Source organism: Tenrec ecaudatus, chromosome 1 (genome assembly GCF_050624435.1).
Source record: "Tenrec ecaudatus isolate mTenEca1 chromosome 1, mTenEca1.hap1, whole genome shotgun sequence".
NCBI lineage: Eukaryota > Metazoa > Chordata > Mammalia > Afrosoricida > Tenrecidae > Tenrec > Tenrec ecaudatus.
In genome coordinates, this window is record NC_134530.1 from 70,529,662 (window position 1) to 70,546,199 (window position 16,538).

A 16,538-nucleotide genomic window follows, 5' to 3' on the forward strand; every position below is an offset into this window, starting at 1 on the left:
GAGCCACAAATGCCACATCTTCTCTTCTCTCACCACCACTTCCACGTCGACTCTCCCGCGCGAATGGTCAAAATGTTCGAAGGCTAAGGCTGTCTATTCCAGGAATGTTCTGAATCGCATTGGGGAAGGTGAACGAGATACACATGGTGGCACACACAAATTACGGTCATTACCTGCACCAGAAGTTGTAAGGTGAGAACAAAGGCAAGTTAATTCACCCTCCGCACAGTGTCAGGCACATTATTGCGGAGCCAGTGCCCACGGTCTGGAACTGCAAGGCCCTGCAAATTGGCGGGCCCGGGAATCTGGGGCCGGGAGGGCTCGTGCTCTGCCCAGCGTTAGCGCTGCCTCAGATTGCCTGCTCAAGACGCGAGTCATCCCGCGTGCTCCCCAGAATCCCCGCGAAGCGACGCCCAGGCGGAGAGGAGAGGCGGCGCGGGGCCTGGGGCGCCGCTGGGAGCTGCTTCAGGGCCGCCACGTGGCAGGAAGAAGCGCTGGGCGGGACGGGCGGCGTCGCGCAGTGCAGTGTGGGCCAGGAAAAGGCGCGGGTGGGTCCCCGGGAGAGGCCTTCCCGACCCCCGACCCCCGACCCCTGACCCCCGCGGGGCCGGCGGCGCGCTTCTCGAGGCTCCAGACGAAGGGGTGCGGCGGTCAGCAGGCGGAGTCCGCGGCCGCTGAGTTCCAGCACCCCGCGAGGGAGGGTGCGGCGCAGAGCCCCTCCCACCGGCGGGGAGCCCCGTCCGACCCCCCCAGAGCCGGGATCCGGCGCGGCCCCGCCCTCCGGGAGGGAGGAGCGGCCTCTTCCCCGCACGCGGACGCGCGAGCCCGACCGCCGCCTTCAGACGGACTCCTGCAGTCGGCTGCCGGCGCTTTGAGGCCCTCTGCACCCCGAGCCGGTCCCCGAGCCCGGCAGAGACCGCCCCACCCCGCTCCCGTCCTGCGCGCGTGCCGTGGTGAGTTTCTCCCCGTGGAGACGGGTTCTCTTTGACTGCGGAAACGTCCACCCCGAGATGGAGGGGGAGCATGGGGCCACCCTTGGGTGACTAGAGCCCCTCCTCTTATTGACGATGTGATCTTGAGTAAGTTTTCAGCTTCTCTGGGCCTTAGCTTCCACAGAGCGACCATGAGATGGGATAAAGCCAGTGAACACACCTGTGTTCAGTAAGTTTTAATGGTCATCTTTGTGGGATTTTTTTTTCAGATTTATTTTTTTATTGGGGGCTCTTACAGCTCTTATAACAATCCATACGTCAATTACATCAAACTTATTTGTATAGCTGTTGCCATCATCATTTTCATTCTGCTTGAGCCCTTCCTATTAGCTCCTCTTTTTTCCCTCCCTCCTCCACCCTCCCACCCTCAAGGACCCCTGGTATATTATAATTTATTATTTTAATATCTTACACCGTTCACTGTCTCCCTTTGCCCACATCTTTGTTGTTCGTTCCCCTGGGGGTGGGAGAGCTATACGTCGAAAATTGTAGATGGGTCCCCATTTCAACCCCTTTCTTCCCTCCCTTCCCCCCACTCTCATGGTATCACTACTACCATTCTTCCTGAGGGTTTATCTGTCCTGGATTCTGTGTGTCAAGATCTCTTATCTGTACTATTGTACATGTTCTGGTCTAGCCAGATTTGTAAGGAGAACTGTGGTCATGATAGTGGGGGGAGGAAGCATTAAAGAACCAAAGGGATGTTACATGTTCTGTAAGTACTATGCTGCACCCTGGCTGGCTCATTCCTTCCTTATGACCCTTCTGTGAGGGAATGTCCAGTTGTCAGATGGGCTTTGGGTATCCTCTCCAACTCCCATCATTTGCATCAACCTATTTGTTTGACTCCAGTCTTCTGAAGCCTGTTACCTGATCCTGTTGACACCTCATGATCACAGACTGGTGTGCTTCTTCCATGAGTGCTTGTTGTTTCTCTGATAGCTGGCCACTTGTTTAACTTCAAGCATTTAAGACCCCAGACGCTATTTCTTTTAATAGCTGGGCACCATCAGCTTTCTTCACCACATTTACTTATGTACCCATTTTGTCTTTAGCATTCGTGTTGGGAAGGTGAGTATCACAGAATGTCAGGTTATTAGAACAAACTGTTCTTGTGTTATGGGAGTACTTGAGTAGAGACCCAGTGCCCCTCTGCTACCTTAATGCTTAACCTTTAAATATATGTACATAGACTTATATTCATATATTTTTATATTTACATATGCACATGCCTATATTTGTACCTCTATAAATGTCTTTTGCCTCCTAGTTTCTTTCCTGTATTTCTTTTTCCTTTTTTCCTTTTTGTCCCCCTATCATGTTTGCCCTTCAACTCTCAGTACTATCTCTGGGCTACATTGCACTTGATCAACCCCTCCGATTTTAGATCTCTTATTGTTCCCTTGCCCCTGGGTTTGTTGGCTCTCCCCCCCCTTTCTCCCCCCTCCTCTCTCGCGTCCCTTGGAGACATCAGCCCTCTTGTTTTCTCCTTGGGATTAGTTGTCCTGCTTATCATATGGATAGACATGAGAAAAATAAGAAAAATGCGGGTGGGAAAGAAACCTGTAAATATTTCCAGTTCTGTCTGTTGGCCCTTCGGGTTGTTTTCCAATCGGATCTGGTGAAGTGTCACACCCTGCCCCCTGATTCTGAAAATCTATATTCGGGATTCCTCGGGGACTGCATTGCTTTGCTTCCCTTGCTGCTTTGTTGCGCTCCCTTTGTTGTTTCACGCTGGTGTGGTGGAGGCAGACCGGCCACAGTACCTGCACCGTGTTTCCAATGCTATCCACTGTGGGTCAGTGAGGGGGCATCGTGTCTTGGTCATCTTTTTGTTTGCTCTTTCACCTTTGTAGTTGTATCAGGAGCTCTGACTTTCCATGGGAGTTTAGAGAGGCCTTATAAAAGTTGTCAGGGGAGGGGTGGGTGTGTGTGAATTCACTTGCTTAGGTACCTGCCTTGGGTTTGCAAAAGGCTGGTTTGTTGACCTGCTCCCCCACTTTTGCTCTAGCACTCTGTTAAAGTGAAACACATCTGAACCTTCCCTGGAAATGCAGCTACTACTAATTCTACTACTAATTCTTTCAGCTTGTCCATCACTCATGGCAGTAGGGCCTCATTTGATAGTTCGGATCACGTCTGTTATGTATTTTCCCCCAAGGACCCAAGTTTCCTCATCTCTAATACAAGAGTCGTCTCAATATGATGCTATCTGGGACCATTGGCGTTTTTAGACAGTGATAATGTGTTTTGAGATTCTCCAGAGATGGTTCTAACAGGCTTCCCAAGAAGTAAAGGAAATTGATGGAGACAAAGGCTTCCTTCCATGGTGCTCCAGTTGTCATATCTCCTCACATTTGACTGTGTGCTTCCCATTAGTGGGTGTCATGGGCACGCTGTGTAGGACAGATGACAGGCCCTGGGCCCAAGGAATGCCCAGGATTGTGGGGGAAATGGTTCTGTAAATAGAAAAATGTAGCAGCGTGCTAATGATGCCAGTACATGGGAAAAGCCAGAAATGAAAGCTTTCTGAAGGATGAGCAAGAGTTATTTAGGCAAAAAAAAAAAAAAAAGTTATTTAGGCAAGGGGTGGGGGAAGGTTTTGGGAGAGGGAAAGTATGCAGAGGTCTGGAGTCAAGTGTTAGCTGGTTCTGCAGTGCCTGGAACCTGGAGTCTTAAGTGAGGAAATGGAGAAATGAGGACAGCAGGGGCAAGGTTGTGAAGGGCATTAAGGAGTCTGGATTTTATCCAGTCTTTATCCAGTTCTACCTAAGGTTAAAGTAGAACTACTAAAGGTAGGTTGAGGCTTGGAGTCACATGGTCAGATTTGGTATGTAGGAGGAGGGACCACAATGGAAACAGAGGAGGCATGAACAGGCTCTTACCATGGTTTAGGTACCTCGATAATTGAAGCTAAGTCAGTAGCAGTGGAGGTAGGTATGGGTGGATTGAAGAAAGATTTAGGAATTAACATATTTTGAACATTTCACATACATGAAGTAAATTAAGTATTGTAGTCTTAAGTCTTATAGTATAAGAAACATTATCTTTTTAATTATTAGTATTAATAGGCTTCTTTACCCAGTTAAATAGACTAAATTGGGTCATCATCACAAGTTATAGGTAGTTTTTCTAAGCTGGCTTCCTTTCTATATGTATGGGAGAATATATCACCTGTCGAAATCATGATAATACTCAGAAATGCTTGAATATAACTGCCAATACTTCAGATGGCTTACATTTCTTAAAATTTTAAAGCACTTTGGATTAAGCTGTGAACATGTTGTTTGCTTTCACACCTGTTATTATCCCCAGCCTTGAGTCTTTGATGAGGTAGGACATAAGAGAAAGAAGAATAAAATGTTTTAGATATAGTGGATCTGAGAGTCACATCCAGGTCTGTGCAGGCCCAGGGCCTGAACTGGTCCTCTGCACTCTGCTGCTGGAGTTGCTGAGTAGTTTGATACCTAAGGGACATAGATACCAAATGTCCAGCACGAGCTGAATATGCTAAAAACACACGCTTCACTGAGGAGTGAAAAAAGGGATTGAGGACAGAACCCTACAGGAGACCAACATTTATGGGAGGAGGAGAAAGACCAGTGCAGCCAGAAAACACTATTTAAAAACTGCTCCATCTTTTTCTTGTGTCTCCAGTTCCAGGCATCTAGACAGCTGCTATAGAGCACATCTCTGCAAAAGGAGGATGAGCCCCACAGAAAAATAACCTAGGACTTGAGAATAAAGCTTGAATTTAATACTACACTGCACGCGCGCGCGCGCGCACACACACACACACACACACACACATACACACCACCACCACCACCACCACCACCACCACCACCACCACCACCCCCACTCAGTCTTTTATATCCAGAACTTCTCCCAAGCTAACTTTTTTTTTTCCAAGCTAACTTGAGGATTTCAAAAATTGAGTGCTGCCAGAAGTCCGTTACTGACAAGCTCAGAGCCTGAAGGCTGCTAATCCAGGCCTGGGTTGGAAAACTGCTATTACAGGAAGAGAAACAGGAAGCTAAGAGCTGAAAAGCACTTTTGTTTTCTACTTGGGCCCCTCCACTCCTTCCTTTGGCGCTCTTATTCTTTGCACCTCTGTTAGGTCTTTTCACCTCCATAATCCTTGCCTCCCACATTTTACCTCTTGGTTTTCAGTTTCACCAGCAAAAGAAAGGGGAAGCAAGCATCAGGTTTCTTCTTCCTTTTCTCCCAGGCCAGGTTTTTGTTCAAGCTCTTATCCCAAGTGTAATTTCAGAGGCCCTTTGATGCCCGCTCACTCCCACCCCAAGTGTGCTAGGAAATCTGAAAGAGGCTAACAGGTAGGTCCCGTTTGGGGATCAAGCACCAGAAACCAGCCATATGCCCTGATGGCAGCAGGCAAGCTATCTCAGTTGAAACCAGACATGCTTGCCTGATCCCTGAGAGCAATTGCCCTCAGCTACCTGTGATTTGCTGTCCACATGGATCAGTTTTGTTTGTTAGGGTTTTTAAAATTTATTTTTTTGTAGTAGAAAAGAGTGGTTTTCATAATCAGGTTATGTTAGTCTATAAAATCTTTCCAAAAAATTATTTCTGCCTCTCCTCCCTCTCTCCGTTTCTCTGCCACCCTGAGTGTGGTGGTGCTCCCACTTCACCATGTCGTCTCATAAGACTTTTCAGGATTAAGAGATTCCTGGCCAAGAAACAGAAGCAGAATCGGCCCATTCCCCAATGGATTCGAATGAAAAGCGGTAATAAAATCAGGTAAAACTCCAAGAGAAGACATTGGAGGAGAACCAAACTGGGGCTGTAAGGAGCCCCTTGAAGGGTGGCACGCATGGCCGCATTTTCCCAGGCTCAAATTTTGTCCCCATCTGATGACTTGAACTTCTAATGGCAAATAATCTGGTTTATTCCTTGGTTTTTTGCTTCCTAATCAAGTTTAACAATAAATGATGTAAGGCTGGGGAAAAAAAATCTTTCCTGGGTTAGAAGTGTTAGGAAAGAGATTATATTAGTGATATTCAACAATTTGTTTTGTGACTCACTCTACCATAATATTATTTTTCTTTTTCTTCCTTTTACCATAATATTCTTGATGCCCTTTCAGAACTTGGAAACAAAGGTTGTATTTATAAAGGTATTCTTAAGAATGAAATCAATCCCAGGAAAGGGATATTTACAGTGCTGATGAGATCAAGGAAATAGGTTATTTCTATTTTCTCTTGGGGCGTCTGTTCCCTTTCCTGACCCCCTTCACTTGCACAATTCCTGCTTATCTGCTGCCTTTCCATGCAGGGATCTCAGGCACGCTTGACTCCTGGTTCCTCTTTCTTGCTGGCCATGGGATTCTATTCTGCTTCTGAGATAGCTCACTTTATATCCAGGGGAATAGCAAATCTGTCCAATCTCCTTATTAGAGTTTTAGTGTTCTCTACACCTTGTTTGCATGATCTTATCTAGTCATTTGGTGGGAGTTATAAAGACTATGGATAGAAGGTCCATACCAAGTAACTTCACTTTACCGTAATAGGACTATGCAGATAAGATGCAGGGGCCTTCCAAAGGGACTGAACAGATTTCTAGCAAAGCAAATAAGATATGTTGATCCCTAAGTAGATTGGCTCAGGTTTGCCATCTCCTTAAAAAGAGCCAACCCCAGAACAGAGAAGGAACCTCACTACCATCAAGAAGAGCCAAGAGCAGGGTATGTCCTTGTACCGACCACCTCTCAGACCCAGGAGACAGAGAGCGGTAATGCTGGAGATGGTTGAGATAGTGAGAAGTGGTGGCAACAGCGGCAGATAGGGAGCAAAGTGACTACAGCAGGTATGCCAACCAGCGAGTAGGAGAGCTGAGCACCTCCAAGCAAGATGTTTCCTGGCAGAATGGGGTGTTCAGGCAGGAGGCATTCTGCTACAGTGGGTGCTAAAGAGCTTTGTAAGACAAGCCTGAGCTGGGCAAAGACCAGGCTTAAAAGAACTTGTCCTCAAGAGGGTAAGAAGAGCCTAAACGCAAGAGCCCAGGCCTAAGGAGGGGCTGGTAGTGGAGGCCTTCTTGTGAGCATGGCTGTAAAGGAAGCTGACCAAATCTTAAGAGCTGTATCCTTAATCCCTAATAAATCCCATAATTTGTTTTCTGTGTGGTCCTTGCAATCAATTACTGAACCTACAGAGTCTAAGAGAGTGCCATGGGAAGAGATGGCAGGTATTGGGTAAAGCGGGTAAAAACATTGGTATGAAGACGTACGCCTGACCTCTGCTTCATAGGAATTGGCTTTGTGTTACTGTTGACCTTTATTTTTCTCACTCTTGTAAAACTAGATAAGAGCTGATGCTACCATTTTAATGGACTTTGAACATATATTTTTATGTTTACCTGCCTTATTCTTGTCTTATTTTTCAATAGCTGCTTCTTGAATCCTTGGCTCTACTACTTAGCTGTTGATTGGGGAACAAATAACTTTACCTCCCTGAGCTTCTGTTCTCTCATCTGAAAATTGACCAGGCCCCTGTGAAAGGGATTTGGAGTCTAGTTGTGACAACCTCCAAGGAACATTCATTTCACCCCCAGGAACAGTGGCTCCTTCCTGGGCCTTTAACACCTGGTCTTCCTTTGTCCTACAGTGGCCTTTGCTTGCTTATACTGGCTTGAGACCTTATTTAGTTAGGCTGGATACTGCAGGGTATTCACTTCAATGCATCTTAGTTTCTTTGTATTGAACCTTTGAAACACCGACCTTTAGCCTTGTACAGGGAAGGACAGCCAAGCTAGGCTGGTGATCTGGTTAGTATTAACCAGGGACTTTTGGCTTTGGTTGGTTTTGCACAGCTTATCTCACTTGCTTCTCTCTAGAGCAATATATATGCAACCACATTGTTTGTTCCCCTACCCCCTCTGCTTCTCCTTTCTTCATCTGTCTCTGGCCTCCGTTTTGCTGAGGTCTTGACAAGTGGGTGGCTGAGCAGCCCCAAGCTGCAGCACTGACTCCCACACCACTCTCTTCCCATCTTTGTTTCAGGAGGCAATGGCGGTTTCCTGTGTGCATCTGAATACTGGGCAGAAGATGCCCCTGATCGGACTGGGTACCTGGAAGAGTGATCCTGGCCAGGTGAGGGATGGAGAAAAAGAGGGAAGCTTTTTTTTTTCAAAGTCCCATCCTTCTAATAACAATAAAAAGACTCAAAAATGGAAAGCGCGGGGGCAAGGGAAGAGGCCTCTGGGCCAGGGGTGCAGGGAGCCCTGCTCAGGCATCAGGCCCAGCGGCAGGGCCCCCAGGTATTGCTCCGTCAGTCTCTAGCTTGGGGATCCCCTCTAACTGACAGTCCTCTTCCTGGCACGTGAGCTGCGCCAGGATCCACTCCTCCAGGTTGAGATGCTGCCGTAGCTCCTTGCTGTCGTACTTGACGGTGACCTTCCCTTGGCGCCTTACAGGGCGTCGGGCCCCTGTCTGTGGCGGCCTGAGGGCGGCTCTGAAAAGAGATGCAAGGCCCTGGGCCTCCACTGCCTCCCCCTCTCCCCTCCAGCTGTCAATGCCGCGCCCCCCGCGGGGCCGCTGTCCACCGTGGCAGCCGCCAGGGCCCACATGAACACGCGGGCCCCATCCCTGAGCCGCTGCCCACTGGCCGCCGGCTGGGTTCCGGTCGCTGGCTCGGGTTAGCTCGAGGCCTCGGGTCAGCGCGGCTCTGGCAGCGGCCAAGAGGGAAGCTTCTTGAGCCTCTATCAGGGAAACAGCAGGATTTTGGAGACGGACCCAGCATTTTTCCTGGCAGCCTTCCTGTAGGGATGAACCTAGAGGGTAGTGGGAAGAAGGTACCAGCTGCGAGCCCTTGGTTCTCCTAGTGGCCCTCACCTTCCCAGCTTATTCCAAGGAGAGGCTGAGTGGCCCAGGAAGGCCAAGGACCATAGAAGGCAAGGGAACCTTTTCCTAACCAGATGTGTCGTGGGTGCCACGCCAGATGTGAGGCCCACGCACGCGTGCACATCTACGATGTGACTGTCCACAGCAGGGCAGCAGCCTTTATTGGTGATACTGAGTGAGTTGACTTGCCTATTTTGCTTCTCATTCATAGCATTTCCTGAGGCCCCTCTGCCCCAACACTCTGTGTTGCGATCATGTCTTCTCTCCGAAACCCTGATTCTCGAGGGCCCAATCTACCCCTAGTATTCATGCCACAGCCAGGCAGACTGCAGGTGTCAGGCTTTGAAGAGCAATTGGGCCAATGGTGTAGATCAAGGGTCAGCAAATTCCTAAAGAAGCAGATAGTTAATATTTTAGGCTTTGCTGGGCATGAGGCAAAATGGAGGCTATTGCAAAGGGACTTATATAACTATTTAATAAGTAAACATTTAAAAAACAAAACCTATTTGTGGGTCAAAGGCCAAAAAAAGGGGGAGAGAGAGCAAGGGAACCTCTGCTTCAGTTTAGCAACTCCTGGAGTAGACCCTCACAGCCTGGGTGGGGAGCCTGGGGACATAACTATGAGATTTAGCTCCCACCTGACATGGAGCATCTTCCCAGGATTTTTCCTGCCTTTCTTGGAAATCTGAGTCAGACTGGAGAGAAGTTTGGCAATTAACTTTGGAAGAGATTACAGTAGAAAAATGGCCTCTTACATCTGGGAATTAGGACAGTGTTTACGTTGCGGTTCGGTGACTTCTGCCTTCTTCCCTTCGCTTTCCGTCCAACTGCCAGGGCCCTGTTGTCTGGGCAGGCACTTCCCATAAACTGGGGACAAGTCCAGGAGCTAACTACGTCAGGGCACAGTATGGGTCACAGAATGAAGGCCATGGTTAAGGTTACAGGATACCCCAAGTAGGGTCAGAGGTGGGGAAAGCTCACTGGATAGTCAGAGCTGTCCAGATGGGAGTTTTCCATTCCATTCCAGACATCCACAGCAAGATCTTGAGAGGCTTTCTGGTATTTTGGGTCCTGCTACTCGTGGTGTGTTTCTAGTTTGGATTTTGGCAAATTGACTCGTCTGTTCTACTTGATGCCTGCTTTCTTCTCTTCGATTTAGGGCAGCAGTTCTCAACCTGCGGGTTCAGATAACCTTTGGGGTTCGAATAACCCTTTCACAGGGGTTGCCTAAGACCATATTCTGATGGTCTTAGGAACTGAGAGACCACTACTCTGTCTCCGGTGGGTCAGCCCACATGCAGATAAACGCCCACACATGGGGGTCACCACAACATGAGGAACTGTATTAAAGGATCACAGCACTAGGAAGGTTGAGAACTACTGATCTAGGGACTCTGAGTTCGATTTGTCCACCTTCCTTAAGTTGCTGCCTTCCACTTCTGCTGTTTGTGAACTGACTCTGGCCTGAGCTAGGGATGTGTCATGTTTCCCTAACCAAACGCTGTGACCTGGGGACCTGTCTCCATGATTGGTATCGCTGTTTAGCCATCAACTTTTTTGACTAAAAAATATTCATTAATACACTCTTTATGTTAGCTTATAGGCACACATGGTATTTTTTCTCAACTCTGCTGAGTTGATTTGGGGAGGAAGTGACCTTGGAAGCTTGTGGGATGCAGGCAGGATTAAGAATCTGGGGCTCTGAAGAGGCTTCGCCACTAGACTAGAGCCATCTTCTATTTTCTCAACCTCTGCTGCAAGGATGACATGGTCCCGCCTTCTTATCAGTGATCATTGGAGCGTTGGAGGGAGGACAGTATCTGACTCAGACCAACAGAGCTGAAACCTGTTCCTTTTACCTGACAGGTGAAAGCAGCAATTAAGTATGCCCTGAGTGTTGGCTACCGCCACATTGACTGTGCTGCCATCTATGGCAATGAGGCAGAGATTGGGGAGGCCCTGAAGGAGTGTGTGGGACCAGGAAAGGTAAGGATTTGGGCTAGGGAGAAGGGTGGGATGGGAGAATCCAGAGGCTGAGACTAGAGCCTGGGTGGATGGAATCTGGTACTAGCTTCCTTTTAGTAGTTCTCCCAGAGGTCAGGCTGGGTGAGACTGGGTGCCCGTGGCCTTCCTCACTTGGGGTCTTGCCCCTTGTACCAGGCAGTGCTACGGGAGGAGCTGTTTGTGACATCCAAGCTGTGGAACACCAAACACCATCCTGAGGATGTGGAGCCTGCCCTTCGGAAGACACTGGCTGACCTCCAACTGGAGTATTTGGACCTGTACCTGATGCACTGGCCATATGCTTTTGAGTGAGCCATTGCCCAGGTCTTATCCCCAGAAGTGGGGTAGTGTTAATAACTTATGCAAGTCATAGTTGGCATAGGGGATAGGAACACTCACCTGTGTAGTGATCTGAGGGGCTTGCCCTGGCATCTGTGGGTCTTTCCTGCTACCGGACTCAGGGGTTTAGCTATCGGAAAAGGAGTGCAGCATGCACCGGTGGCCTCTCTTACTCCTTTATTCACCCAGGAAACCTATATTGACCTTTCTGCTGAGCTAGGTTTGGGGTTACAGTAATGAAGCCTCAACAGAGGGTGAATAGAGCCTACCATCACTATTGGGACCTAGGTTGAAAGGGGGGTTGTTGGAGGAGGATGTAAACTCTGAGGAGGAGTTAAGCAAGACTTTCCAGTGGAGAGGAGAGGAGAGGAGCTACCATCTGTCTAGGAAGAAAAGAAAGGGGCATGGGCATTCATGTAGCTTTAACACCTGGAATGGGGGAAAGCATGACTGTTTCTCATTCTTGGCCTTATCTGGCGTTGGCGTATGGAGCATAGAATAGCTGGATGAGCAGATAGGGCAGGAGCCTGGCATCATTGCCCACACTCAGGGGCCTATCTCACATTTAGGCGGGGAGACAATCCTTTCCCTAAGAATGCCGATGGAACTATACGCTACGACTCCACCCACTACAAAGAGACCTGGAAGGCTCTGGAGACACTGGTGACCAAGGGGCTGGTGCGGGCTCTTGGCCTGTCCAACTTCAGCAGCCGGCAGATTGATGATGTGCTCAGTGTGGCCTCAGTGCGTCCTGCTGTCCTACAGGTGAGTCTCCAGGCAAGACCTACAGTATAGGGTGTGGTGTGTTCACAAGAGCATGAGTGAGCAGGTGTTGGCTCTACTAAATGGAAGTGGCTAGTAAGTTGTCAGAGTGTGTGCAAGTCAGCATAAAAGTGCAGGTTGAAGCCTTGTTGGGGAGATGTAATTGCCAACGGAAGACAAAGAGTGAGAAAAGCTGGCCAAATAGGTGGGGGAGTGTCAGCAATTCAGTGTTGGCCAGGGCACTTGTATCTGGGTGGGGCTGGACAGGCTGGGTGCGGTTACTTTTGGTGATGAACTGTTTTTTGGCTCAGGTGGAATGTCATCCATACCTGGCTCAGAAAGAGCTGATTGCTCACTGCCATGCTTGTGGTCTGGAAGTGACTGCTTACAGCCCTTTGGGCTCCTCTGACCGTGCATGGCGGGACCCTAGTGAGCCCGTCTTGCTTGAGGAGCCCGTCGTCCTGGCACTGGCTAAAAAGTATGGTCGGTCTCCAGCTCAGATCCTGCTCAGGTGCGTGCAGTCTTGGGAAGAGGGGCCTGGGGGACAGGGTTTAGGAGGCAGAGATGGTGTGGGACCTCAGGAGCTTGCATTGTGATCAGGATAGAGGACTCGGAGGCATCTTTCTGGTTTCGGCGGGGTTCTGGGGCTCCAAGAGCTTTAGGAAGGCTGCGTGGAGGATAAACCAATGCTTAGTAGCACTGATGACTGCTTCTCATGTACCACAATTCTGCCTCTTAGGTGGCAGGTCCAGCGGAAAGTGATCTGCATTCCCAAGAGTATCACTCCTTCCCGAATCCTTGAGAACATCCAGGTACTTGGGTGATCATCCTATCTTCTTCAGCCTTTTGGGACAGTCTGACCCCAACTCTGCTTGCGTAGAAAATTAGTCTTTTGGAACTGCAGCTGCTACGTACAAGCCTGACTTTTGTAACCCCCTCTTACCCCCAGGTATTTGACTTCACTTTCAGCTCAGAAGAGATGAAGCAGTTAGATGCTCTGAACAAAAATTGGCGGTACATCGTGCCCATGCTTACGGTGAGGCTCTAACCACCCCCTGGAGTTCAGGAATGTGACTTTCTACCCCAGATCTGGTTCAGGGAAGAGGCAGGCTGTTAGTGGTATTAGTGGGAGCATTTTTATCCAGGACACATTGGTCTCTCGGGCTCAGGAATAAAGAGCATAGCCTATGATCGTCCTGCCTCTTCACATATTGTAGTACATTGTGGGTGCTGTTGAGTTGGTTCCAATTCATAGCAACCGTCTGTATAACAGAATGAAACACTGTCCAGTCCTATGTCATCGTCACAGTCCTTGTGAGGTTTGCACCCATCGTCGCAGCCTCTGTGTCAGTCTGTCTTGTTGAGGCTATTCTTCTTTTTCACTGACCCGCCACTCTGCTAAGCAGGGTGTCCTCCTCCAGGGGCTAGTCCTCCTGATCAAATGTCCAAGGTACAAGAGATGAAGGTTCCACATCCTTGCTTTCAAGGAGCATTCTTTTTAATCATTTTATTGGCACTTGATCCACATATCAAACAGTTCAATAGTTCATTCAGATCAAGAAAAGATGTACAATCATTACCACAATAAAATTTAGAACATTCTTTTCCTTTGTACTTGTTAATATAATTTTTTTCAATTGTGGCAAAAATAGACACACAAAATTCTCCAATTCAACAACATCTACATATGTAATTCAGTGTCATTGATTAAACTCTTCATGTTGTGCAACCATTATTGATATCCTTTTCCAAATTTTTCTATCACCATTAACATGAACTCAGTGTCCCCTAAGCAAAGACTCTTCCTCCTTTATACATGGTAACCATTGATCAACTTTGGTTTCTTATTTATTTTTTTGTAGTAGTTTTCTTGATATAATATTCATGTATCATACACTTCCATAGTTAAGTCACTTTTTTAAAAAGTTATATATCATCACAATAAATTCTAGTTCTCCCTCCCTTCTCCCACATTCATTGTTTCCTCCCCAAGTTCACACACATACACACACACACACACACACACACACACAAATCCCTCAAAACCATTTGCATCAATTATTGTCTTTATGCATCCACTCCTTCTGTGCTTCATAAACTGGAAAACCTAACAGGAACTATAAGAAAACAAAACCAAAATGAAACAGAAAGAGGAAAATAATAAAAATATAAAGATAAAAATAAAGAGTGAGAAAGAAAAGACCACCACTAATATTCAAAAAGCCAGAGAAGAAATTTCAGTCATAGAACAAGCAAGAAGTACTTGAGCTTGGAACAAATTCAGGTTGGGTCAAGAGCGAGGTCATCTGACCAAGTATTATGCACCATGGTTTAATCCATAATCATGTTTACAGTGTTCTTTGTTTGATAGTAAAGCTCTTGGAGTACTCTGGCCAGAGTGGGGGGGTCTGCCAGTGGTTTCATCTGACTAAATACTCTGCAGATGAATTTTGGGCTCCCACTGCCCTCCTTAACCTTTTACAAACTGGGTGTCCACAATTTAAGCTCCAATACTCTTCCCTTCATATTTGGATTTTGTTACCATCTTTAGATCAAGGAGCATTCTGTCTGAACTTTTAAGACAGATTTGTTCATGCTTTTGGCAGGCTATGGTAAATTCAGTATTTTCTGCCAATACCATAATTAAAATCTATCAGTTCTCCTTTGATCTTCCTTATTTATTGTCCAGCTTTCACATACATACGAAATGATTGAAAATCCCATGGTGAGGGTTAGACATACCTTAGGTCTCTGGGTGAGAACTTTATATTACAGGTGATTGGTTTGTGTAAATAAGCAATCTGAAAGCAGAGCCTTGATTCGATTTTAAAGTCTTGCCATAAGTCTAAAATCCATGTTGAACTTTAAAAGCTTCTTTTCCAACAGCAGTTCCTCTAATCTTGATGCTGACCTAACCATATACCCTAAGGAAGACCATCCTTTTCTCTGAGGTCTGGCAGGTGCAAGAGATCACTTGTTATTTCCAAAGGGCTTTTCCACGATGGTTAGATGTACTAGCTTGTGCTTGAAGGGTCTTAGCATACAGCATTATTGGCAAATCTGTATGATGCACCCCAGAAACAGACATAATTGATAACGCAAATTTTCCATGAAAAAACCTGTCCTGCCTCTATCCAGTGACCACCCTGTAATTAACTGAAGGATGTGTACCTTTAATTAACCATGTAACCCCATTCATGTGGTAATTTACTTAACCCTGCCAAGCCCTCATTTCCAGATAATCCCACCTGTGCCCCCCCCATTGTCTTTTAGCCAATTATGATCTTTTAACTTTTCAGTTAAAAAAGCGTATCCTTTTCTGTATTTTCTGGTGGAGTGGCCATTTTCACTCTGGGAACTTGAACTTCTTTTCAGTCCAGACCACCCCTCTCCCTGAAGAAGCAAGCCTCTGAAGCAGACTCTGGTGTTGCTGTATCGCACTTTCAAAGTAATAGCTCCGCTTTTGGACATTTGAAAAAGGTGTTTTGAAACAGGCTTTCCCAGCAGTATGTTTGGTTTCATGACTACTGCTTCCAGGGGTGCTGACTGTAGATGCAAGTAAAATGAAATCCTTGACAACAATGGCCTTATGTTATGTTTATCATGATGTTGCGGGTTCACTCAGTTGTGAGGATTTTTGTTTTGATGTTGCGGTGAAAGCTAGACCCTGACACATGGTAGGTTTAGGTACATTATATCAATAAGGGGAACCGAGAAGGCATTTTTTTTACTTTGTTAGGATGATTCGGGTGAGGTTGAAGCCTGTTGTCCACAGGGAAATAAATTCCAGCTTTGTACTTTGGCTCAGGTGCTAGTTCCCAGCTGGCATAGTGATGATGTAAATGCACAAGGTTGTGCAGGAAGCTCTGGGGAAGGTACCTGCTTTTTTTAAAGAATGTCAGCTCTTGCTAATGGAGTCATTTGTCCCTCTCTCTTTCTAGGTGGATGGTAAGCGGGTCCCAAGAGACGCAGGGCATCCTTTGTACCCTTTTAATGACCCGTACTGAAGCCACAGCTTCCTGGAGTCTCTTCTGGCTCTCCAGCTATGGAGTCCTAACATCCCCAGAAAGGGGGTCATTAAAGCGATTGGAGGGTCCATCTGCTTGCTTGTCTCTTCTGTCTGTTCAGAGTTGGGAAGGAAATGGTTTGCTTTAGGAATGGCTATACCTAGGACTGCTGGGAATTGCAGCCTAAACTTCTTACAGTGGGGGAACCTACTAGGCATCTGAATTCCCCATATGCATGCCCTCATCAGGTACACTAGAGGATCACCATCTAGTGGTAGCTCTGGGCACTGCAGGCTGCCAGTGTGATAATCCAAACCAACCCAAATTCACCACCGGAGTCAATGCAGACTCACAGCGACCCCTGTGGGTTTCTAAGATTGCAACTGTTTACAGGAGTAGAAAGCCCAGTCTCCCATGGAGCTTCTGGTGGTTTAAAACTGCTGACCATGTGGATCACAACCCAGTGTGTAACTACCACACTACCAAGTTTCTAGAAAATGTCAAAAATTGGTCCTTCACTTCAGAAATCTGAGAACAGGTTAATGAGTGTCCTATGATTTCATGGCAGTGCTGGAC

At 47.2% G+C, this 16,538-nt stretch overlaps 1 protein-coding gene across 2 annotated transcripts; it reads left to right on the forward strand.

The window, feature by feature from the left end:
* Positions 1-589: 589 nt before the first annotated feature.
* On the forward strand, positions 590-16,051 carry AKR1A1 (aldo-keto reductase family 1 member A1). 2 transcript variants are annotated; one of them, XM_075555547.1, is made up of 10 exons: positions 590-953; positions 5,661-5,753; positions 8,011-8,100; positions 10,717-10,836; positions 11,011-11,162; positions 11,763-11,958; positions 12,267-12,466; positions 12,695-12,767; positions 12,905-12,991; positions 15,897-16,051. In XM_075555547.1, the coding sequence occupies exons 3-10, from the start codon at positions 8,017-8,019 to the stop codon at positions 15,960-15,962; spliced, it is 978 nt and encodes a 325-aa protein (XP_075411662.1). In that variant the 5' UTR covers positions 590-953; positions 5,661-5,753; positions 8,011-8,016; the 3' UTR covers positions 15,963-16,051. The 2 variants fall into 2 exon arrangements, with proteins under 2 accessions (XP_075411662.1, XP_075411661.1); XM_075555546.1 differs by lacking the exon at positions 5,661-5,753 and having other exon boundaries at positions 592-953.
* The last annotated feature ends 487 nt before the right edge of the window (positions 16,052-16,538 follow it).

Excerpts from the sequence above, each read along its gene's own strand:
- AKR1A1 (XM_075555547.1), top strand. The coding sequence starts at position 8,017 with ATGGCGGTTTCCTGTGTGCATCTGAATACTGGGCAGAAGATGCCCCTG. Across the intron at positions 11,959-12,266 it reads TGCGTCCTGCTGTCCTACAG|GTGGAATGTCATCCATACCT; the intron begins GTGAGTCTCCAG and ends TTTTTGGCTCAG. Across the intron at positions 12,467-12,694 it reads CCAGCTCAGATCCTGCTCAG|GTGGCAGGTCCAGCGGAAAG; the intron begins GTGCGTGCAGTC and ends TCTGCCTCTTAG.